Source organism: Telopea speciosissima, chromosome 10 (assembly GCF_018873765.1).
Source record: "Telopea speciosissima isolate NSW1024214 ecotype Mountain lineage chromosome 10, Tspe_v1, whole genome shotgun sequence".
Lineage (NCBI taxonomy): Eukaryota > Viridiplantae > Streptophyta > Magnoliopsida > Proteales > Proteaceae > Telopea > Telopea speciosissima.
In genome coordinates, this window is record NC_057925.1 from 40,374,520 (window position 1) to 40,398,927 (window position 24,408).

At 40.8% G+C, this 24,408-nt stretch overlaps 3 protein-coding genes across 3 annotated transcripts; 2 read left to right on the top strand and 1 right to left on the bottom strand.

Moving 5' to 3' along the window:
• The first annotated feature begins 21,677 nt into the window (after nucleotides 1-21,677).
• LOC122641447 lies at nucleotides 21,678-22,772 on the top strand. The gene is made up of 3 exons (XM_043834682.1): nucleotides 21,678-21,824; nucleotides 22,245-22,308; nucleotides 22,422-22,772. The coding sequence occupies exons 1-3, from the start codon at nucleotides 21,693-21,695 to the stop codon at nucleotides 22,598-22,600; spliced, it is 375 nt and encodes a 124-aa protein (XP_043690617.1). The 5' UTR covers nucleotides 21,678-21,692; the 3' UTR covers nucleotides 22,601-22,772.
• LOC122643556 (soluble starch synthase 3, chloroplastic/amyloplastic-like) lies at nucleotides 22,598-23,317 on the top strand. The gene is made up of 2 exons (XM_043837169.1): nucleotides 22,598-22,794; nucleotides 22,858-23,317. Exons 1-2 carry the CDS (start codon nucleotides 22,613-22,615, stop codon nucleotides 23,315-23,317), a joined length of 642 nt encoding a protein of 213 aa, XP_043693104.1. The 5' UTR covers nucleotides 22,598-22,612.
• Nucleotides 23,318-23,385: 68 nt separating this feature from the next.
• On the bottom strand, nucleotides 23,386-24,032 carry LOC122643557 (uncharacterized mitochondrial protein AtMg00810-like). The gene is made up of 2 exons (XM_043837171.1): nucleotides 23,735-24,032; nucleotides 23,386-23,546 (listed from the first exon to the last, which is right to left on the bottom strand). The coding sequence occupies exons 1-2, from the start codon at nucleotides 24,030-24,032 to the stop codon at nucleotides 23,386-23,388; spliced, it is 459 nt and encodes a 152-aa protein (XP_043693106.1).
• Nucleotides 24,033-24,408: the final 376 nt, after the last annotated feature.

Here is a 24,408-nt window from a genome sequence, read left to right on the forward strand (position 1 = left end):
CGATGGAAAAAATGGGGTTACAACAATAGACGGGTTGAATGACTGAGATGTGGAGGGATCTGATGATCAATAAGATGTTAGTGTGTTGGCGTGTAAGATCCAATCACATCCGACTGGTGTATACATCATTTTCCTTGAACATACTATCATTAAGTGCCTCTCCAATGCCTTGGATCGCCTTGACAACTATGCTTACAACCAGACTGAACCAGCAGAAAATGTTGAAGAAACAAGAGGAAAAGCACCATAAACAATGGGCCATATGGTTGACACATGGCCTTTTGTGGAACCACCTGTTTCAGAATGCCAAATTATCTATATCAAGTTGATAGTTATTCTTTTATGTGCCTCCATCTTCCACTCTTGTTTCTATTGGGAAATGTTCTCCTAATATTTATAATAATTTAAACAACTGAGCCTTATCCCAACTAAATGGGCTACAAGGATCCAAGTGAAGACAAGATAAAAAGATAAAAGAAAAGAAATGGAACACCACCATAACAACAAAAAAACCGACTTAAACAAGCTAACTAGGGTCGGCTACGCGGATCTTTTCCCTCCAATCAGCCTATTCGACGACATACTTGAAATAAGACATAAACTATGCATCACTTTCCTCACCACTTCTCCTAGGGTCGTTTTAGGGTTGCCCCTAGCTCCTTTAGAAGCTTCAATCAAAATCAGGTCACTCCTCTGAACAGGAGCATCTGAAGGCCTCTGTTGAAAATGGCCATGCCACCTTAGACGACTTTCTTGTAGCTTATCTTGAATCGGTGTTACTCCCAAACCATATCTAATATTATCATTCCTATTTTATCTTTCCTGGTTTTGCCACTCATCCATCTTCACATCCTCATCTCCGCTAGACTTTGCTTATCTATGTGACACTTCTTGACAGCTCAGCCCTCCGCACCATACATCATACCCGGATTTATGACTGTCCTATCCTTATTGATGATTGATCCTAGATTCCTAAAATGGTAACTTTGCAGGATCCCCATGTCATCAACTTTTACCCACTCATTATCCGTCTCAGTGTTGCTATTGTTACAGATCATATACTCCGTTTTCGTTCTACTTATCTTAAAACCTTTTGATTCCGAGGTTGATCTCGATAACTCTAGTTTAGTATTAATTCTAGTCTGTCTCATCCACCAAAACGATGTCATTAGCATAAAGCATGCACCAAGGAACCTCACCTTGGATGTCTCTGGTTAACTCATCAATGATAAGCGTAAACAGATAAGGGCTCGAAGTTGATGCTTGATGTAAACCAACTCTAATTGGAAATTCACTACCTTGACCCCTTACTGTCCTTACGCTAGTCACCACTGTTAGAAGTCATGTAATAGGGGTAGTTTAGGAACTAGTTCTATCACTAGTTGCCTTATTATGTAATTCTTCTTTATTTCTGTATTTCCCTTTTACCTCCCTAAGGAGGTGGATGTAATTCCATATTAGTTGTGATTAATGAATATATGGTGAATGGAGAAGTCTCTCCATTCACAATCGATTACAGCCCAAACACTCTCTTCTCTCTTCTCTCTTCTCTTGCTAAGGTGATTGAAGATGGTCTTCGAACCACTATGAAGCTCCATTGAAGCTGTATTGAAGGTTTCTGCCAGCTGCTGCTTGCAGGCCATGTCCTTCTCTTTCTCGGCAGTTTTTTGGAGCTTGGAATAGTTCAATAGGATCGTACGAGGGTCCTTTCTATGCTCCATGTGTGCTTCCTTGATGGATGAAGGCACTGTTGAAGCATAACTCCGTTTCGTTGGACTGCTATTCTGCCCAGATTTTCGCCAGTTGCAGGTTTAAACCATGTCTCAGCTCCATTTCGGCATGGGCTTGGCTGTTGGAGCAGCCCACTAGGATCGTATAGGGGTCCTATTTCTGGCCTTTGTGTTTCCCATTGATGGATGAGACTTTCCTTTGAGTAGTACTCAGTTTTGTGGTGATTTTTTTGCTGCCAGGTAAACCCGATACTGCTGTATTTCTATTTCTCTTGTTCTTACATTTAGGATATATTGGGCTTCTTGTTTGGTTGAGAGGTGATCATGACTACATCTTGGAGCTTGTGTAAGCTGTTCTTACTCTTTGAAGAGTGTGAGGCCTGATGTTTTAATGCACTTGAAGTGTTTGATTTAAGTCCTCTTAGACATTTCTTTGCTAAGGCCTCGGCGATGTGCTATCTAAATGTTTGTAGGACTTCTTGCTTGTTTGGGTTGAGTGTGTACTCCCCACTTGCCTTTGGTGATATTGTTTATTGTTGGTATCCATCATGGCTGGTTCGGATACATCTGTGCTTGGTATTGCTGATTCTCAGCCTCCCACTGTTGTCCCTCAGTTGGCTTATGAGAGTACTCATCAACAGATTTCTTTTATGAAGCTTGATGGTACTAGTTACCTAGATTGGTCACACTCTGTGAGACTTTCTCTCAAGAGTAAGGGAAAGCTTGGATATATAACAGGTGCTATCAAGGCTCCCACAGCTGGTTCACCGGCCTTTGATAAATGGGAGATCGAAAATTCTACTGTTATGACCTGGTTGATCTTCTCCATGAAGCCCGAGATTGGGAGAAGATTTATAAGGAAGGAAACCGCCAAAGCTATTTGGGACAGTGTCTCTATGGCCTTTGACAGAGTGGGTGACACTGCCAATGTCTATCAGCTCCATCAACGAATCCACTCATTGAAACAGGTTGACAACACTATTTCTGAGTACTACAGTGCGTTCCTTGGTCTTGTGGAAGAGTATGATCATTACAGAGACCTTCATTTGACCAACCCAGAAGATGAAGCCAAGGTGTATCTGACTTTTGAAAAAGAGCGTGCCTTCTCTTTGCTTAGTGGTTTGAACTCTGACTATAAGCCAGTTAGACTCCAGCTGTTGGGCCAGTCTCCCCTTCCCTCTCTTAGTGAAGTCTGTAGGTACTTACAGAGTGAAGAGACCAGGCGACTTACTATGGCACCACCACCAGCACCATCTGAGAGGTCAGCCCTCAATTCTAGTTCTGTTCGAGACACCCGTGGAGGTGGTAGAGGCCCAGGGCCTAACCGTGAGGAAGCTAGTACTGTGAAGACAGTTGGTGCCAGTAGAGTTGGGCGAGACAGATTTAAATGTGATCATTGTGGTCGCACTGGACACACCAAGGATAGGTGTTGGTCTCTCCATGGTTGTCCTCTTGGTATGCATGGTCGTGGTGGCCGTAGAGGGGGAGCTCGGGCTAATTCCGCAGCGGCAACTGATGCTGATGCCCTACAGGATGACTCCACCTTTATGGATGCAGTGGTTCGCAGGGTTGTGTCACAGTTGAGCACATCTTCTACATCTAGTATGGTTGGATCCTCATCATCCTCAGCTTTGCAGGTCTCCACCTCAGCTTCCATTGCCGCCCAGTCTTGGGTCATTGACTCGGGTGCCAAGGACCACATGATTGGTATGTCTCATTATTATGATTCCTATACCATTTGTTCTGGTAAGGACAAGGTTAGGGTAGCTGATGGCTCCCTTTCCTCCATATCTGGTAAGGGTAATATCCCTATGACATCATCTATTTCACTTTCTTCTGTTCTTTATGTCCCTAACCTTACTCTGAATCTTCTATCTGTGAGTCATCTGACTAAATCTCCCAACTGCTGTGTCACATTTTTTCCTTCTCACTGTCTTTTTCAGGATTTGGTGACGAAGAGGATTATTGGTAGTGGACGTGAGGAGAAAAGCCTCTACTTTTTTGATCCGTTTTTGCCCACAGCTCATTCCTATGTGTGTGGCCGAAACGATAGTAGTTCTGTGGATTCTGTTATGTTATGGCATCGCCGTCTTGGCTATCCATCTTTTGTTGTAATGAGGAAACAGTTGCCTCACTTATTTTCATCTATTGCCTCTTCTCATGTTTTTCAATGTGAAACCTGTATGTTTACCAAACATTGTAAGTCTTCATAGCCTTATCTTGGTAATAGAACTGTTGCTCCTTTTCATATTGTGCATACTGATGTGTGGGGTCCTTCCCCTACTACTTCTTTATTTGGTTATCATTACTTTGTGTCATTTATTGATGATTTTTCCCGTGCCACATGGACTGTACTTTTGAAGCATAAGAGTGATGTTTGTGATGCCTTTCAGAATTTTTACCAAATGATTCTTACTCAATTTGAGACCCGCATCAAAATTGTGCGTTCTGATAAAGGGAGAGGGAACTTGTTTGGTGGCCTTCAAGCCTTCTTTACTACTCATGGCATTATCCATCAGCTAGCGTGTGTTGACACGCCCTAACAAAATGGAATTGCTGAGAGGAAAAATTGCCATCTCCTAGAGGTCACCCGTAGTCTCTTGTTGGGCATGCATGTCCCCAAGAGCTTCGGGTCTGCGGCTCTTCTAACTGCCTCCTTTCTCATCAATCGTATGCCTACCAAGCTTCTTAAGTACAAATCTCCCTTGGACATCTTATCTCCCAAGGCCTCTGTCTTTTCTCTTCCTCCTAGAGTCTTTGGTTGTGTTTGTTATGTGCATGTTAACAAATCTGCTCGCACTAAATTTGATCCCAAAGCTCTTAAGTGTCTCTTTCTTGGGTACTCTTCTACTACCAAAGGGTACAGGTGTTATCATCCTTCTTCCCGCCGAAGTTTCATTTCCAAGGATGTTACCTTCCTTGAATCTGTCCCTTTCTTTGTTCCTTCTCAACATCCTCTTCAGGGGGAGAATTGTGGGAGTGAACAGGCTACTGATGATTTCTTCCTTTCTCCTCTACCTACATCTCCTTTTCTGCTTGACATTGGAAAACATAGGACTGTAGATATGGTTGAGATTAATGATCAACCAGGGGGGAATACAGATTTGGTTGTTGAAAGTGGTTCTGGTAAGGAGAAGGATTACCACATTATATACAAAAAAGGTGAAGGCTTACATAATACAAGAAAGAAGACCTACCAAGAGTCCTCTTCAGATCTAGATCCACATCCTGAGATTCATCCTTCTCAATCAGGTGACATTTCTTCTCCTCCATCTGATCTGGACCTTCCTATTGCTGTTAGGAAAGGGAAAAGAACTTGTACTAATCCTATATCCCAGTTTGTTTCCTATGATGCAATTTCTCCTACAGGCCTTGCCTTTATTACTGCTCTCTCTACTGCTTCCATTCCCAAGAATGTCATTGATGCTATGTCTGACCCAAAGTGGAGCCAAGCCATGTCTGAGGAGATGATTACACTTGAGAAGAATGGTACTTGGTAACTTGTTGACCTTCCCAAGGGACGTGTCCCAGTTGGATGCAGATGGGTCTATACAATCAAGTATAAATCCGATGGCAGTATTGAGAGATACAAAGCAAGGTTGGTGGCCAAGGGGTACAACCAAGTCTATGGAATTGATTACCAGGAGGCATTTGCCCCTGTGGCCAAGCATAACTCCATAAGAGTTCTTTTATCCTTAGCTGCCAACAAAGATTGGCCTTTATATTAGTTGGATGTGAAGAATGCCTTCCTTCATGGTGATTTGGAAGAGGAAGTGTACATGCAAACCCCACCAGGCTTTAAGATGCCCTCAGCTGAAGGGAAAGTGTCTCCTTAATAAGGCTCTATATGGTCTCAAACAGTCACCAAAGGCATGGTTTGAGCGCTTCCGACAGGCCATTCTGAAGAATGGATATTCCCAGAGCCAAGTTGATCATACTCTCTTTACCAAGCGGAGTAATGGTACTATCATAGCTCTCATTGTCTACGTTGATGATATCGTGGTCACCGGAGATGATACAGCTGAGATAGGTAAATTGAAGAGCCACCTGGCACAGCAATTTGAGATCAAAGATCTGGGTCCCTTGAAGTACTTCTTAGGAATAGAAGTATCAATGACCAAGAAAGGGATCAACATATGTCAGAGGAGGTTTATTCTTGACCTGTTGACAGAGACAGGGATGTTAGGCTGCAAACCAGCTAGCTCTCCTATTGAGCAGAATCACAAACTAAGAGAGGATTGTGGTCCCTCTCTTGTTGATGCAGGGAAGTATCAAAGGCTAGTGGGGAAACTTATCTATCTCTCTATGACTCTGCCAGATATCTCTTATGCAGTGGGAGTTGTCAGTCAATTCATGCATGCTCCCAAGAGTGGCCATTTGGATGCTGTGTATCGCATTCTAAGGTATTTGAAGTCCTCTCCGGGGAAAGGACTATTGTATGCAAGGCACAACCACTTGAGAGTGGAAGGTTTCACAGATGCCGATTGGGCTGGTTCCATTATAGACAGGAGATCTACCTCCGGCTATTGTACCTTTGTGGGAGGTAACTTAGTCACATGGAGGAGCAGAAACAGCATGTTGTGGCCAGATCTAGTGCCGAGGCAGAATTTAGAGCTATGGCACATGGAGTGTGTGAGCTCATCTGGCTGAAAAGATTTGTTCAAGAACTGGAGTTTGACACTGAAGGGCCCATGAGACTGTACTGTGACAAAAAGGCTGCCATCAGTATTGCCCACAACCCTGTGCAACATGACCGGACAAAGCACATTGAGGTTGATAGGCATTTCATCAAGGAGAAGATAGACTCTGGCTGTATTTGTACTCCTTTTGTGAAGACTGGTGATCAGTTGGCAAATATCTTCACCAAAGCTTTTGGCTCTCCTCAGTTTAGTTCCTTCCTAAGCAAGCTGGGAATGCATGATATATATTCTCCAGCTTGAGGGGGAGTGTTAGAAGTCATGTAATAGGGGTAGTTTAGGAACTAGTTCTATCACTAGTTGCCTTATTATGTAATTCTTCTTTATTTCTTTATTTCCTTTTTACCTCCCTAGGGAGGTGGATGTAATTCCATATTAGTTGTGATTAATGAATAAATGGTGAATGGAGAAGTCTCTCCATTCACAATCGATTACAGCCCAAACACTCTCTTCTCTCTTCTCTCTTCTCTTGCTATCTTCTTCCTCCTCCAATCTCTTCCTTCTCCCTTCTTATTTCCTAAACCTAGAATCTAACTACCACACCATCATACATATCTTTAATTATGTCCACATATTTATTTGAAACATTTCTTGTCTTTAGTACATGCCATATTAAATCCCTAGGAACTTTATCATAAGCTTTCTCTAGACCGGTAAAGGCCATATGGAGATCCTTTTTGCTCTCTCTAAATCTTTCCATGAGTCTCCTGAGTAGGTAGATAATTTCTATTGTGGATCTTCCTGGCATAAAATCAAATTGGTTCTCCAAAATAGTGGTCTCTTTTCTCAGGTGTTTCAATAACCCTCTCCCATAATTTTACAGTATGACTCGTTATTTTTATGCCTCTTAACTGTTGCAACTTTGGATATCACCTTTATTTTTGTAAATCGGGACCACAAAGCTTCTTCACATAATCTTGTTAAACAGCTTAGAAATGAAAACCCATAGATTCCTAACCTCTTCCACACTACTATTGGGTCCCCAACTAGGCTAGTAGCCTAGGCTATTTTGATCTTTCTTAGTTCTTCTTTACTTTAGAAAAACTAATTTCACGTATATACCTCGGACAGGTGAGTTGATGAGTAGTGTCTTCTCCGAGGTCCACTATAACTGGGATTGGTTTCATTAAGTAGGCTGTAGAAAATAAATATTCCATTCTCCTCGTACTTTACCATCATCACTTTTAATGCATCTAACATGGGCGAAATCTCTGCTCATCCTTTCCCTCATCTTAACGATCTTATAGATAACTTTTTCCCTTGGTGTTCAGGTTGTTATAGAGATCTTCATATTTCTTCACCCGTGCCATCCCCCCACTCTTAGCTTCATTTGTAATAATTTAAAGTGATAAGAAATACATTCAAATTTTTATGATATATTTAATGGGAATGAAATCCAGATACTGTGAAAGTTCTCATGATGAAAAGAAATACATTTCTCAATATAAATTAGTTAAAAACATAAATTGCTCAACCAGTGCACTCTCACATTAATGACATGCAAATTAAAGCACTAGAACTCAAGAGCCTTGCTACTCAATCTCAAACTGAAGCCTGAATCAGGGGAACCTGTATAAGAAACTATCAGAGTATTTTAATGGGTCCCAATGTTATTGACATAATCTATTAGTTGTAGATCAAGACTTTTGGAGAAATTCATCGGGGTGAAACAAAATTGCTTTCCTTGCCATTAAGTTTCTCGTAATTATAGACAGAAACAAATTTGCTTTCCTTGCCATTGAGCTTCTGGTATTTATGAAAAGAAGAATTGATGTCTGCATCCAACATGGACTCTACATCCTGAAATGGCAGATTTTGGAAGATGGAGTATCCCTGTTTCATTTGTGGAATATGTGGAAATACCTTTTTCCCCTTGTGTAGCTCATCTTAAATTGTTAAATTTTTTTATTCTGTGAAAAGAAAGGGGTGAAGCACCATTTTCTTATATAACGCAAGGACACCTTATCAAAGCATGAACCAACAGCAGAAGCTAAGTTTATTTTAAGTTCAGCACTCCCATGATTATTTTTATAATTGGTGCTAGATCATTTGTGTACGTTGCATATTGACAATATAACAATCCTGTAATGAAAGCTTTAAACTTCCTTTACACGTGGCTTGGGAATCATTTTTCAATCTCATGTCACCCAACTACTTGGAAAGCATACAGATTTGGATCAATTTACTCAATTTGATGTTCAATTTGCTTTAATAGTGAAACAGCTGAGTGTATTTTCTTGTTGGTGTGATGATTTTGCAGATTGCCCAGAAGACTGCCAAGAATGTTTACATCAAGAAATCTGGGAAAATAGATCGATGTACAGTGATTAGCCAGAATGTAGATCCTGATACTCCGGCACTGCAGACTGCTGGGGTGGATTTCCATGCATTTTGGAATATGCAGGATGACCTTAATATCGAGAATTTAGTTTCCAATGACATACACGCTGTGCTGAAGACATATGGAGTAGAGGCTGCCAGGGCAACCATCATAAATGAGGTGAAAGGTGTATTTGGGTCCTATGGAATATCTGTCAATATCCGGCATCTGATCCTCATTGCTGATTTCATGACCCATTCTGGTCGTTACCGCCCAATGAGCAGACATGGCATAGCTGAATCTGTATCTCCCCTCAGCAAGATGACATTCGAGACAGCATCTAAGTTCATTGTCGATGCTGCTTATCATGGTGAGATGGATGACTTGGAGGCTCCATCTGCAAGAATCTGCCTCGGGCTGCCAGTGAAGATGGGCACTGGCTGTTTTGACTTGATGCAGAAGCTCGAAGTGTAGGGATGACAGCAGTTCAGTTCAGGTTTCTCCTCTCACTTTCTGCAAACCGTCTCAAAACCATGTCCAACAACACCATGAACTTGTGGAAGCCATCTACCTATTTGACAATACAACCAGGGTCTGGAAAGCCTTTGGAGCTCCAATTTATCTCAATGAAGGCAGGTCTCGTGACCCATATTCCATGGATGATGGGATGTATATAAAAAATTTTGCCGCCATTTTCTTTTTTGTTTGTTGTTTTCTTACCATGAGAGCTCCTGAGTAGTGCAACAAGTTTTTAGTTCTAAAGCCGGACTCTGATTTATTTTATTTTATTTATCCCTTTACGAAATGGAATTTGAAACTATTGTTTTTGTTTTTCATTTTCTTCTCTCTGCAGACAAATTGGTCCTGCCAAGTTGTTACTTTACCAAATCGGTCCTTCGGGTGGCCTCTTTTTCTTTTATCTTTTTCAATATTTTTTATTTTGGGAAATTTAAGTTTACCACCCCTGTGGTTTCAAAATATTATGTCTACCACACTGAAATTTGATGTATTTTAAAAGCATCCCTTATATTTTGAAATAATCTTACAACCGTACCCTACCGGTAGATTAGAACAATTAAAGTGATGATGTCATCACCCAAATTTAACAAAAATGGCCATAATACCTTAATAGCAATTCGTTCCATATTTACATCCAATAGGGATGAAGTGCTATTACATTTTTACCTTCACTAGGGATGAAACTTCATCTTCCCACAAGTGTAGAAAATGGAAATCTCCATTGCTGCAACCTCCATCACCCAAGTAGAAAATCACCATCACCGAGCATTGCCATTGCAATTCCCTTTGATTCCCTCTGATTTTTAACCAGTGGTTAAACCACTAGAGCTCAATACCCCTTGATTCCCTTTGATTTTTAACCTGTGGCCAAACCACTAGAGCTCTTCCTTGCAAGCCATTTTCTCTCTCTCTCTCTCTCCCCAAACAACAACGAAATTGGGGATTTCTTTTTAATATGGGTTCCTTGTGATCGATGCCGTTGAGAAGGCCAAGGCCAATTCTGGGCACCCGAGTTTGCCTATGGGCTGCGCGTTGTCACGGCCTTAGACCTTACTAAGCAACCGCGCCGGCACTTAGCACTCACACTAGCACTAAGTCAGCCTTTCCACAACTCTAGCAAGGGACTTGGGAAGAGAACTTAGAGAACACTAGAGAGACTTTGAAAGAATGCACTTGACTTACTTGAAAGCTTTTAGTACAAGACTTGATAGCTTGCTTGATTGATTGGGTGGTTGGTTGGTTGATTGGTTGTGCCTTAGCCAAATGAGGCCACCTCTATTTATAGGCACCTCAACTTACAATGTATGGTTAGGATTTGTACAAGTGTTCTCCATCCAATGGTGGAGAACTTTCTAGTCTAAGGAACTAGAATTTTCCCACCTCCTTTGTGGAAGATTCTAGCTCTTTGGAGAACTCTAGAATTGTCCTCCTTCCTTAGATATTTACAAAGCTTTTCTAGAAGCTTCTCTAGAAACTTCCTTGACCATCTTTGTTTCTAGAGGTTCTAGAACATATTTAGATCTCTTCTAGTGTAGAGAGTTCTAGGCCATGGACTAGGTCTTAGCCCAATGTCTAAGTCCATGGGCTTGCAAGTTAGGCCCGTGGGCCTTTGTTGGGCGGGCCGTGACACTCTCCCCCGCCCAAGTTGGCGACGCCCTCGTCGCAACCTTCTTGGAGAACTTCTGTATATGGCCTGCATGAACGCCTGTATAGCCTCCTCCCGTGTGAAGTAACAACGTCCATTGTGCCACAACTTGAGTCTTCCATGTCTCTCCTCGTATGGGCCAGTGTGTTGGCGAGCCTTCTCCTTAAACACCTCCTTTAGGGACTTGTCGAGCACTAACTCCCCGTCTTTGAAGCTTGTCGATCGCCTTCTTTTGCTAGCCCTCCTCTTTCTCTTCTTGGCCTTAGCAGTATCTTCTCTCCTGAACTCCACCAATGACTCCGCTGCTGCTATGGCCGAAGCAAGATCTTGCACGCCTCGGCGTTGTAGTTCTTGCGCGGCCCAACCTTGGAGACCATCCATGAAGTTGAAGAGAAGTTCTTCATCGGTCATACTAGGGACCTCAAGCATAAGTGTTGAGAATTCCTTGACATAATCTCTAATAGACCCAGTGTGTTTCAGCCTTTTAAGGCTCTTTCTAGCCAAGTAAGCAGCATTTTCTGGGTAGAATTGCTTCTTTAATTCCTTCTTGAACTCATCCCAGGTGTCTATGGTGCACGTACCTCTTTCTATGTCGGCATGCCTCCTTCGCCACCATAGAGTTGCCGTGTCGGTGAGGTAAAGTGTTGCGGTCCGCACCTTAGTCGGCTCGTCCTCGAGTGCCATCGCCTCGAAGTACCTTTCCATGTGCCACACAAAGTTGTCGACTTCCCGCGCATCTCTCTTCCCATCGAATGGCTTGGGCTTTGGTACCTCCACCCTAGGTACCTCACGCGAGGTAGTGGCTCCCCCGGCCGCTGCCCTCCTACACATTGCCCAATCCGCTTGTACCTCATCGATGCGAGCGTCCATCTTGGCCAATGCTTCCCATACTTGAGCCTTGAAGCTGGCAAACTCTTCCTGTTGGGCGTGCATTATGGTGTTGAGAGTGGTTTGTAGGGACTCCTTGAGCTCCCCCATTTGGCCCACTAGCTCCTCCTTGAGCTCCATCATGTGGCCTTCGAGCTCCTCCCCACTTTGCTCCACAACATCGAGGCGCTCCTTCACCTCGGCCGTTGCTAGCTCCACCCGAGCTAGGCGTGGCTCCATAGCTCCACTAACGTCCACAGACTTGTCCTTGCCTCTTCGCCTTTCCTTGGTGGGAATGGCCTCCCTCCCACGGGCTTGCTCGCTCACCATCATGTCTAGCACTTCCGATTCGTTAGCCATGATGTCGAATCTACAAATATCTTCCCTCGCAACCGAAGCTCTGATACCACACTTGTCACGGCCTTAGACCTTACTAAGCAACCGCGCCGGCACTTAGCACTCACACTAGCACTAAGTCAGTCTTTCCACAACTCTAGCAAGGGACTTGGGAAGAGAACTTAGAGAACACTAGAGAGACTTTGAAAGAATGCACTTGAATTACTTGAAAGCTTTTAGTACAAGACTTGATAGCTTGCTTGATTGATTGGGTGGTTGGTTGGTTGATTGGTTGTGCCTTAGCCAAATGAGGCCACCTCTATTTATAGGCACCTCAACTTACAATGTATGGTTAGGATTTGTACAAGTGTTCTCCATCCAATGGTGGAGAACTTTCTAGCCTAAGGAACTAGAATTTTCCCACCTCCTTTGTGGAAGATTCTAGCTCTTTGGAGAACTCTAGAGTTGTCCTCCTTCCTTAGATATTTACAAAGCTTTTCTAGAAGCTTCTCTAGAAACTTCCTTGATCATCTTTGTTTCTAGAGGTTCTAGAACATATCTAGATTCTCTTCTAGTGTAGAGAGTTCTAGGCCATGGACTAGGTCTTAGCCCAATGTCTAAGTCCATGGGCTTGCAAGTTAGGCCCGTGGGCCTTTGTTGGGCGGGCCGTGACAGCGTGCTCCCATGTGTCATATTTTGTACAATGAGGTGATGAGATGAAATACAACCCTAAAAATTGCAAATAGTTCAATTGTGATCCTTTGCTTCATCTTGCTGGATTCGATAATGTAAAGGTGTCTTTCGATTTTTTCTGTTTAGGCTACCGTTTGGTAAATGTCTGAACAGTTTAGAACTGTTTTGTCGTTCTTTAAGAATAAAAAAAAGGTGAATTTATGTTTGGTTTGATGGTTCCTTTTTTTGTTTTTGAAGAACGAATCGGAAAGAATCTTTGCCAAAAGAACGTTCTTTGCAGACCGTCGCAAAGAACAAAGAACGAAAGTCATCGCGATTCACAATCAAAAGTCGTGAGCAACCCTCGGAGACAACCAAAAAAACCCAAAAACGCAGAAAACCCAAAGGCAGATCTGGGTGGAAAGGAAGACGAGGAGGAGGCGAACTTGCAGGTCGATCTCCTCTCTCTCTCTCTCTCTCTGTGGCTTCCTCTCTCTGCTCTCTCTACCTTCTCTACCTTTCACTCTCCCTGTCTCGTTCTCTCTCTCTCTCTCTCTGTCTGTCGTTTGTTGGGATGGAGATCTGACTTTGCATTTTTCTCCTTTGTCTAAGGATTTGGAGCAACAACTTGAAGGATTCTGCTACAGTGATCCTCTCTAGCAGGATCCTCTCTGCAACTAAAGTGTGAAGGTGTCTCTCTCTCTCTCTCCCTCTCTCTGTAAGGTCTTGTTCTGTAGAGCATGAGAATGCACGATTCTGGCGTTCTTGTAATGGCTGTTTGCAAGTGAAATATAAAATTCGATTTGTTCTGAACTTCTTTTACTCGATTTAGTTGGGTTTTTTTTTTCTTTCTTTTCTCTATTTACCTGAATAGAAATTGCTCTGTATGTGTTTGTGTGTGTGTGCGTGTCTGAGAGAGAGGGAACAAACGAAGAATTTTGGTGGAGAGAAAGGGCCTTGAGGGGATTAGGTCTGTATCCTGATGAACCCCAGGTTTAACTCTGACAGATGAAAGCTCTTCAATGACAGATCTTATCTCTGAGCCTTTCTTCTCAAATCCTTCTCTTTTCCTCTTCATTTGTTCTCCAACTCTGCCTCTTCTTATCTCCTACATAGGTCTCACAACAAGGTATATGGGATAGACCTTCAGATTCTGAAATCAACCAGGGAAGAAGGAAAATCATAAAAATTGAAGCTTTTAGATTAAGTTTGCATTTGACATATCCGTTAGTCTTCTAGCCTGAGTTGAAGGTTTAGTTTGGAGTCCCTGTCCTCTCCATCTGGCCTGAGTTGCAAGTGACTTCTAGATAATTTGTTTAGTTGTTAATTAAGTAATAAAGTAGTGCATTTTATTATTATATTATGTTACTACATGAGATCTAAGCTTTCAGAATTTATTTGCTTTTAATCAGTCAGATCATTAAACAATATCCGAAATTTTGACTACAAGTTTAAATCCACTTTGATTTGTTGCTTTTCTATAAACCCTCTTAAATGCTGGGTGCCGTTTAAGTTTATGGGTAATTGGGTGCTCCTCTAAATAGACATTTGGTTGTCACTTACTGGTTTCGGAGCTGTTTAAGTGGCTGTTGGGTTTCTCACAGATTGGTGAGTATGAGTTGCACTATGGAAATTGTCTATGCTGTTTTCTATGGTACAGTGTTTCTGATCTTCTTTTAATTGATAATATTTCTACTTCAATTTTTTTGGTTTTCAGAAATTACCCATATTTAAACTTCTTGTACTTGTAGCTCCAACATGTAAACTAAAACTGAAAAGGCAACTTCTTTTTTAAAAGAAGAATCTTATGGTGGAAAAAAGATCATTTTGTTTGATGTGTGCTAGATTGCAGACTCCAAAGCAGAGGATGGGTTTGACATCTCTGGTGGAAGTTTCCATCACCATAATGGAGTCAGTAAGGGCAGCATTGATCGTTTTTTTAGCGATAATTTTTTCAGTATTCATGAGTTATGGGTTTGCAGGAACTCCAGAGCTGTAGTATTACATTGAAGTCAAGTTCTCACCATAGATGATTTAGTAAATTTTGCTAGTGATCCATATAAGAGAGACCCAAAGTTTAAAAACCTACAATCGAACACAGGACTCAACCATTGATGAAGAAGATCTGTTTTCAGTTGCGAGCCAAGGGAGGAGGAATGATGTATTTCTGTTTTAGACCTTGATGTATTTCTTTTTTAGACCTTTGCTCATTGCATTCCTCATGTAGAGCTTCATGCTACTTTAATATTTTTTGTTATATTTTTGTTTTGGATCTTTACTTGATGGGTCTTTAGCTCAAATTGGTAGAGCACTTGGCACATGAGTATGTTCCAAGGGGATGGTGGTTTGAATCCACCAAGGGCCTTTTTATTAAATTGTACGTAGCATAGTCAGTTATGACGCTAATCTACACAAGAACCCAATTTTAATGGCATCTTTGAAATTTGAAATATTTTTATACTTACTTTGGTTATGTTAATGAGATATTTTAATTTTATGCTAAGGTTGGTAAGAGAAAAGGATTTTACACGTATTTTTTTGGTATAATTGACAAGGAAATGGCATTATTGTAATTAACATCAAATAGGGAAGAACAGATTTTACCAAACACCATTTTCGTTCAGAACGGTGTTCTTGAAACCGTAACCAAACAGTCATATTTGGTCTCAGAACGTCGTTCTAAACAAAGAACGTCAAAGAACGTTTCTAGTCAAGAACGGGGGTTCTTTTTTCAGACATTTACCAAACGTAGCCTTATTGTTTTTTGGGCTGTGGATGCATTTTGTTTGCTTCTTTTTGGCGAATCCTGAAAGCTCTTTCCTTTTATTCGATTCATTGGTTATTTTGGATCTTTGCTTTCAGATTTTGGTATTAACCTCATTCTTTTTTATAGATCTTTAATTAATCTTATTTTTATATTTAATGTTGGAATCAATCGCTCCTTCCATCTGCGTCATAAATGAATTCTATGAAAAATTGCCCATGAAATGAAGGAGATTTTGCTAGACTCTTGGGAGTCTCCTGGGGCTAAGTTCAGCAAGGGTAATAGGGCATCTGTAGCAAACAACTGCTAGCTCGGTTGGTTGGTGGCATTGCAAGTTGGTGCATGCCCCCTAGGAGGTCAAGGGATCGATTATCCTGGATTGCATATTGTGTCAAAAAAGATAACTTTCTCCCCCTCCCCTCCCCCCCTGATTGTAGATTGTGGGCTTGTCTTAGCCTTCCCCGTAGCTTGTAGTTGGCCTTTGGGCCCTTGAGTAGGATACACCAAAATAAAATAGGGCATCTATATCACATCCACCTAAGCCTTTTAGAGATGACAGCTCAACTGCTTCTACATCTGGTACTAATGATAAATACCTAGAAGTTCAGTAACCTCTGAAAATTGATGTTATTGAAGTTGTAGGTGCAAAGCAAAAGAAAGGAGAGGTCTCACTGCCCTTAATATTGACAATAAGAAAAAGAAGCAGAAGAAGAAGAACAAGCCTTACTATTGACAATAAGAAGCAGCAGAAGAAGAGAGTTAGCACTCTGGGTGGATTGAGTTAAATAAGAACAAATATAAAAAGGCAAAGTTGTCTTTCTATATTAAAACTAACAGAGTTAATTTATGGGTACAGATGTAATTAGAAATTTTTAGGGTTGGTAGACGTAATATTTTGAAACCACAGGGATTGTAAACGTAAGTTTCCCTTCTATTTTATATGTACCCCAAGATCTTTGGAAATGTGAATCCTAACCTTTGTTTAGAGAAATTATGCCCACATATCCCAAGTTGACCAGGATTGAGAAAAAGTTTCACGTAGTTTTAAAATCTTACAATTATAACACCTATCCCCATGGATTTTTAACCCCTCCAATTCCCTCCCCAGCCCAGTTCTCCAGTCCCCTAACAAGGGGGCACAATGACCACCCTGCCTTCCCCAAACACTCTGCTTGGGCGGAATCCACCCCCCACCTCCTTATTAGAGGGACAGTGGAACTAGGCCGGGCAGGGAACTGGAGGAGATATTTTTCCTTGAAACAATAAGATTGTCTCACACTTCAAGTATCTCAAATCCACGAGCTCAGAAAGAGCAAAAGCAAATTCACAAAAAGGAGGAAGATGGGAACATGACCTCCAAATTTGTATCGAACACCCAATAGAAGAATGGTCGGGGATCGGTTTGGTGAATCGACAAATTAAGATCAAGATCAACAGTGACTGATCCCGATTCCAATTGATCCGATATAGCCAATTCATGCCCAAAAACCCTAGAATTGCTCTGTTTTTAGATCTAAGGACCAACTCTAGGGTTCTGGGGAACCGATTCTGGCTGATTCCAAACCATCAACATGGGTCTGTTGCCGACTCCGTGTTGTTCCAAAACCCGATTTCCAAAGTAGGGATCTATTTTAGATCATAATTCTATATAGATGGATCAGCAAATATGTGAAGACACTCCAGGTTTTAGACAATCAATTTGGGATTATGATAACTCTTTTACTCCCAACATTTATAAATTGAGTTAATAAAAGAACATGAAAATAAAAATGAATAACAAAGGCTACCTTTGTTAAGGAGAGAGAGAGATTGCTCACAACTCAACCCAAACGAAGTTTGCCAAACAGCAAAATAGAGATTTGAAAAATCAAGAGCATAGAGAGTGCAATGGTCGGAGTACCAATAGGGCGTATCCAGTACACAAGGCACTCCCACCATTGCAGGGTCTGTGCAGGGTCATACTATACGCAGTCTTACCCCCTCTTTCAGGAGAGGTTGTTTCTAGACACTCGAACTCTTGACCACTTGGTCACAATGGAGCAACCTTACTGTTGCACTAAGATCCACCCTCTGAGCGAAAAATTCATGTAAAATCCCAACATTTTTTGCTTACTTTAGCTATAAAATTTTCTTTCACATGGTTTTTATCTGGAGATTAACAGAGCCTAAATATTTTCTCAAACTATGTTTGGAGACCACAAAGTAGAGGATTTAACAAAACCACACAACTCACTAAAACTATATATGCAGTTGCATCAGATTATGATACCTTATGGAGGCTTGGCAATCTAATGGGTTGAAAATAAGTTACGGATAGTTACGTTATAAGTCGGGATTTTTTCAGTTTGTCTTAAGAGACTTACATAGAGAAGGTCCTGGAGGGATTCCATATGAACTACTCGAAACCCATAGACACTCCAATGGACAAGGTATACATTTTGAGCCAAGACCTGTGACCCCGTGAACTCTAGGCATGAGGAGCATGACGGCTGGCCCCTACTAGTGTTGACTGCTCGTGGATGACACCGACAAGAGTACCAATCATGGTCATGGCATCATACTGCGACCATGCAGCTACAGGTGGAGGAGGTGGTAACGTGTCACCCTCTCTAGGTATCTAGGGTGGAGCGCTCCCACCTGATGCCACACCCTCTGTATGGTGCTGGGGAAGTGGGACACTCTCATCTGGTGTTATGAACTCTGTCAACTACTAGGGTGGCACCTCCTCACTCGCTACTGCGTCAACAACCTGATGGGCTGTCATAGTATCCCAGTAAGGGGCATCCTCCGATCCAAGGAATAGTTCTGCGTACTCCTCTAAACTGGGGTGCCATCTCTCTGGTATCCATAACCAGATAATGATTAATTATTTCCCTAATATCATTTCCTAATATGAAATTTGATAGCAGCTTCGTAATGTTAACAATCCTATATTGCAATAAAATATCCCTGAACTTCTACCAAAAAAATATATATATATATCCCTAAACAACTATATCACTACTCGAATCTGAGGGTTATGACAACGTCGCATATGCCCTAAAATCTATTAAAATTTCGGTAGCATAATGGTAATCTTGCATCACAACCTCGGTCTGATTTGATCGATGTTGCGTGCCACGAGGGATTCTAGTTCATTTTAATCTTTTTAAAATTTTATGACATGAAAATAACAGGAAGGATATTGAATCCCACTTTAAAACTAACTAATGTAGAGGAAAAGTAAATGTAGATATTCATATATAAAAACAAAAATAAATAAATAAGAAGAAATATTCAAAGTACAATTCATGTCTCTCTGTCATTTTTGTAGTGCTCTATATTGTTCTATTCTTAAGTCATCCATTCTTGTATAAGATACTAGTAGTGTCAATATCTTATGACATTCTTTTATTATGTTTGGTAAAGTTCAACTAGCCTTGGAAAATCCTTACTGTATCAATCGTTTATGCATTAATTTATGGGGATCTTGTTAAATGATTTCACGTACAATTTTTCAAGTCTCTAACTGTCCATGCATTATACTGTTGTCTGTTCCATTTTGTCATGTTCTGTTCAGTTCATAATCCTAAGCAAAGTGAATTAGACCCTACATCTTGATTCCTAATTTTGCTTTTCCATCTTAGATCATTGACCATCCTCAATAGTCATAGCCCATCATTGAACCCTACTTTGATACCATAGACTGGTCTTTAGGTCACTTACCCTATTTCTAATCACTATTTTTGACACTTTTAGATCTCCATCGTCAAATCTATATAATTTTGAATCCTCAAAAATCTCTCTGTTACCATGTTGTAGTGCCCCCAAATTCGGATGAGATATTGGTGCTGGCCCTTGAACGATATTAGTAATTAGATATTTCTAAGTACTAATTATTCTAAGTAATTTTGTTATCAATTAACAACTAATATAATTTTTAGATTTACAACCATAGGTTCAAAGGATCATCATACTTAAATCTTCATACGTTTTACACAGCCATAGGATATTACATACCTAAAAAGTTTCCCGAATCAAAATGATATTTCTCAAATCATTTAAAGAGTTCCAGCAGTTATCTAAATGTTTACATTCTTCGAATGATATCAAAATATCCATCACAAAATAAAGAGTCTAGACATCACTGGATTGGTAATCAGTTACTCAGGAAGTATCAAGTATTTTTCCTTGGCATTCTTAATGCGCTCTGTACAATGACACTCCACATGAACCTGCTTTGTAACTGTAAATATTGAGGGCTGAGAACAACTAGCCCGTGAGAAGAATATTTTTTTAGAATATGGATTTACTATTTTGCTCAACTCAGTTTCTAAGTGAGCCGGTTTTATGGTTTTTAAAAAAACGATTATACTAGTCGAGTTTGTCATGAATTGGGTAAAAATATTGAGTTTTATTTGACTTAGACAATTTTTGATTGAGTCTCACCATTTTTACCTTGACCTAGCCTACACAACTCTTGACCTAGTTTTCCAAAATTTTGATTCGACTTGGGCGACTCACCCCAGTCAAAACCTAGTTTTCCAAATATGATCTAACGTGGTAAAAAAATGTTCATGATTGAAGAGATTTTCTTTTCAAGATGTTGAAGAGAAACTGGATCTCTCATTTTACTCTCTGGTACTTCCTCTATAAGTCGAAACTTTCATATAATACATGCGTAACGTATGAGACATCTCGATTTTTTCAAGAATCTTCAAAATTATTTTTGCTTAGTTCCTAATTTACCTCTAAACATCACATTAAATATAAATAATCCATTCTCCTATTTTTTAAGCTAGGGGTACTTTGGATTCTATCTGTGTTTCAAATAATTTTATCTTAATCTGGATTAGTCCAACAAGAAAATATATATTTTTCTAAGATCCCTACCAGGTGGCAACCAAGAAGTTTTTGGTAAAACAGGAGCTTGTATTATATATTTAGGAAATAAAAAAGAAAATTACAATCTGAGGTATCTCTTACCACTAGCATCATTCCTAACAATAGCAGAAAGAGCTAGAGGAAGAGAGTGAATACATAATGAGATCTCAACAGGGGACCTCACCAAAGCTGCTAAGTAGTCCGCACAACCATTATAACATTTCCACCGTTTGGAAAACAGGTGGAAGCAGCCATTATAATTACATTTCTTCACTCGTGTGTCTAATAAACCAAAAAAAGCCAAATGATTCTTACATTTCTTCACTCGTGGCAACCAAGAAGTTTGCTTACCCTAAGATTTAGACTTTAGATTCCTTCTATACATGTGGTATCTTTTATTTTTTTGGTGAGATTCTATACATGTGGTATCAAGAGAAGGGATTATATTATCAGTTAAAACGACCTATTGCCACTGGGCTGGGCTTTCTCATATCCACGTTGCGTTTTCACGAGAAAGGCCCACTTTATTCGTAAAAGCCCCAAAAGCATGAGAGTAGATTCGGTTAGATTCTTTATTCCGCGATTTCATGAAACCACGTGGCATGTAATACCTGAAATAGTCTGCCTTTTGGTTGTCTGGTCCCTGAAAGCTCGAGATTTTTAAAGCAAATGACAACAAGACGTGACATGGTCACAAAGGGTGGTTGTCTTGGTTTTACATAAATGTCCCTCTAATGCCAATCACACGTCCATAGAAACTGATCACCGGTAAGTGGTCCCTACTAATCTCTGCCCTTCGCACGAAAACTAGTGCTGCTGTCATCAGATAGATTTTTTTTCTGCTGTCTGATGCTTCTGATCTCTTATGAATTCTAATCCTACGGCTCATTCTGTGTGGTCTCCTTAGTGGTTGTTGATCTGTTGAGTGTATGAGTGATCCCCAGTTGAGTCTATCTCAAACGTCAGATTGGAATCAACTCATTCCTTTCTTTGTAGGATGGCTACACAGAAGAGTTTTGTTTTTTATGCTTGTGGCTCAGATCGGATGAGAGTCATGAGACTCCAAGAGACAAGAGTCCAAGGCCACCAACCAGCTAAGCGTTATCAATTTGAATGAGAGTATCGGGTGTTTATTTAATGTTTCATCATTGATATATTTTTGAATATTTTATTATTATTTTTGTTCAGAGACAGACATCAATCTGATCATTGGTTCTCGCGACTTCTGTCAAAGGATCTATGGCCTTCTTTGCAGCGAAGACAGAGTGGCAGATTAGTCATGGAGGCTGCTTTGCATGTTCAGAGACCCGTCTGCTATGGAACAAAACACTTCTGTGAGAGAAGAACTCGGTTAGAGACTAGAGCGTCTATTGAATTATTCTCCATTGGCAGAGCTAATTCTTCTTCACCAGTAATTTCTCTAATAGTCTTAGTATCTGTTTCCTCCGTCTTATTTTTGCTGAGTTTTGTTTAATGTTTAGTTTATTTTAGTTTCGATTGAAGTTAATTGGAAACTGTTTGATTTTGTGCTCCGTAAACTGTTTTTTATGCTCTACTTGTTGAAGATTTTGATGGGGATTTTCACATAAAATTGCTTGGCTTCACTTGATCTTTACTGCCTTCCTCCTCGATTAAATCGTGAAAGAAGATGAGTAGTTTTTGTATTTTAGTCATTGTGTAAGCCAATTTTTCGAGTGGTTCGCAGGATGATAGTTGCAGTAAAGATGGACATATATATTGATTTGTGTCGCACTAAAAAAGAAAAAATGGAGTGTCATTTGTGGTTAATGGTTGAGATATGTCTGTTTATTTTTTCATTTATTCTTTTCAGTTGTCCCCATGGCGAAAGGATTCTGTAGGAATGGGGGTTTCACATCATATTATCGCAAGTGCAGGTCAGTGTGTTATTGATTTATTCTCAATAGGATACTATTCTAATGCATATTGAAATCCATTTTATTAACTTTATTTTTATTTCCCTTCCCTGTTTATTATCTTTAACTCGTAGATTTCTCACGGAGGAGACCAAGAAAAGGGCAGATTCCAAGGCCAAAAGGTGCTGTTCCAAAGGGTTTTGTGCCAAAATCACGAGTTGACTCGAGCACCCAAAAGAGAGAAAAAAGCGACAGTGGAGATGAAGATGGTTCGAGGACTGTCGTATCTGGCGGGAGGGCTGGACCCAGTTAAAAACCAGCAGAAATGAAAGCTGGCTCTGATGAAGATATTGAAATTGAAAATGAATCTGACAGAACTGTATCGACAAGCCAACTGTTAGATGCAGTAAGAAGTGATGAAACAGAGGAAAATGGAAGAATGGCTGTAACAGACGATGATGCAACTGAGACATCAACTCCAGAAATACTTGCTGAGAGTGAAGAGGGTGAGGGAGATGGTACACCATTTAGAAGCAAGCATTTGGATGTGGTTGGGAGTGACATTGTAAATGAAGCTGATGGAACGCTGTCAACAAGAAAGACTTTGGATGTACTTACGAGCGACAGTGAGGAAAGTGGAACTATTGCTGAAATTGATGAGTATAAAACTAAAACAGAATTGACAAAACCAGAATTGCTCAATCACAGTGAAATTTCATTGGATCATGACCCGGAGATGGAAGAGTGTTCAATTAAAAAGGTGGAGCTCGATGCTGATATGTACAGGCAGATGCTTGAGGACCTAGCTCAGGAGAACTTTTCAAAAGGGAATAAAATGTTTGTTTATCCTCAGGTAGTGAAGCTTGATCAAGATATAGAATTGTTCCTAAATCGAAGTCTTTCCACTTTGAAAGATGAGCCAGATGTTTTGATCATGGGAGCCTTCAATGATTGGAGATGGAAACATTTCATGGTAAAATTGAATAAAACTCATCTTAATGGAGATTGCGAGAGTGTTTTCAATATATAAATCATCAAGCTATTACATGTATATATATATACACAAGACTTGGGTTGTACAATGGCCTAGCCTAATCACTACGTGACAGCTGTGCTAGGAGCTTCTCGAGTGGGACTAGCTATTCCTGTAACACGCCCCCTCAAGCTAGGCCGAGGTAACCTAAGGGTGAGCTTGGAACGTAATGCAGAGAACCGTTGGCGAGACAACCCCTTTGTGAATATGTCAGCCGTTTGATCAACTGTGGATACATAACGAACATGCAGTTGTCAAGCAGCAACCATGTCTCTTACAAAATGAAAATCAATTTCGATATGCTATGTGCGAGCATGGAACAAAGGGTTGGCGGTGAGATAAGTCGCGCCGATGTTATCACACCATACAAGGGGAGCGTTGCTCAAGAAAACACCCAATTCTCGAAACAAAGACCGGAGCCACACAATTTCAGTAGCAATAGCAGCAACTGCTCTGTATTCAGCCTCTGTGGAAGATCACGCAACCGTGCGCTGTTTATGTGATTCCAAGAGATCAAATGGTGACCAAGATACACACAATAGCCAGTAGTGGATTTTCGATCAAGTGGGCACCCAGCCCAATCTGCGACAGAGTACCCTGTCACACTGATATCATTTTGAGCAGTAAAGAAAAGACCATCTGTTGGAGTGTGGCATAGATAACGAAGAATTCTTTTGACCGCAACCCAGTGAGCATCTGTAGGTTTGTGCATGAACTAGGCCACACGGCTAACAGCAAAACTAATGTCAGGCCGAGTGAGCGTAAGATACTGAAGAGCACCCACAACGCGGTGGTAAGTGGTGCCATCCGTGAGTGGTGTACCCGTAGTGAGAGTGAGAGCATTGTCACTAGCAACTGGTGTGGTGATGGGTTTGGCTGAGCCCATATCAACACTTGCCAAGAGATCACGAATATATTTTCTTTGATTGAGAAATACCCCAGTAGCCGAGCGTTGAACTTCCATGCCCAAAAAGTAACTCAAGTCACCAAGTTCCTTAAGAGGAAACTCAATGGACATATGGCGAATTAACAAACCCATAGCTTGACAATCATTCCCGGTGAGTACCAAGTCATCCACATAAATCAAC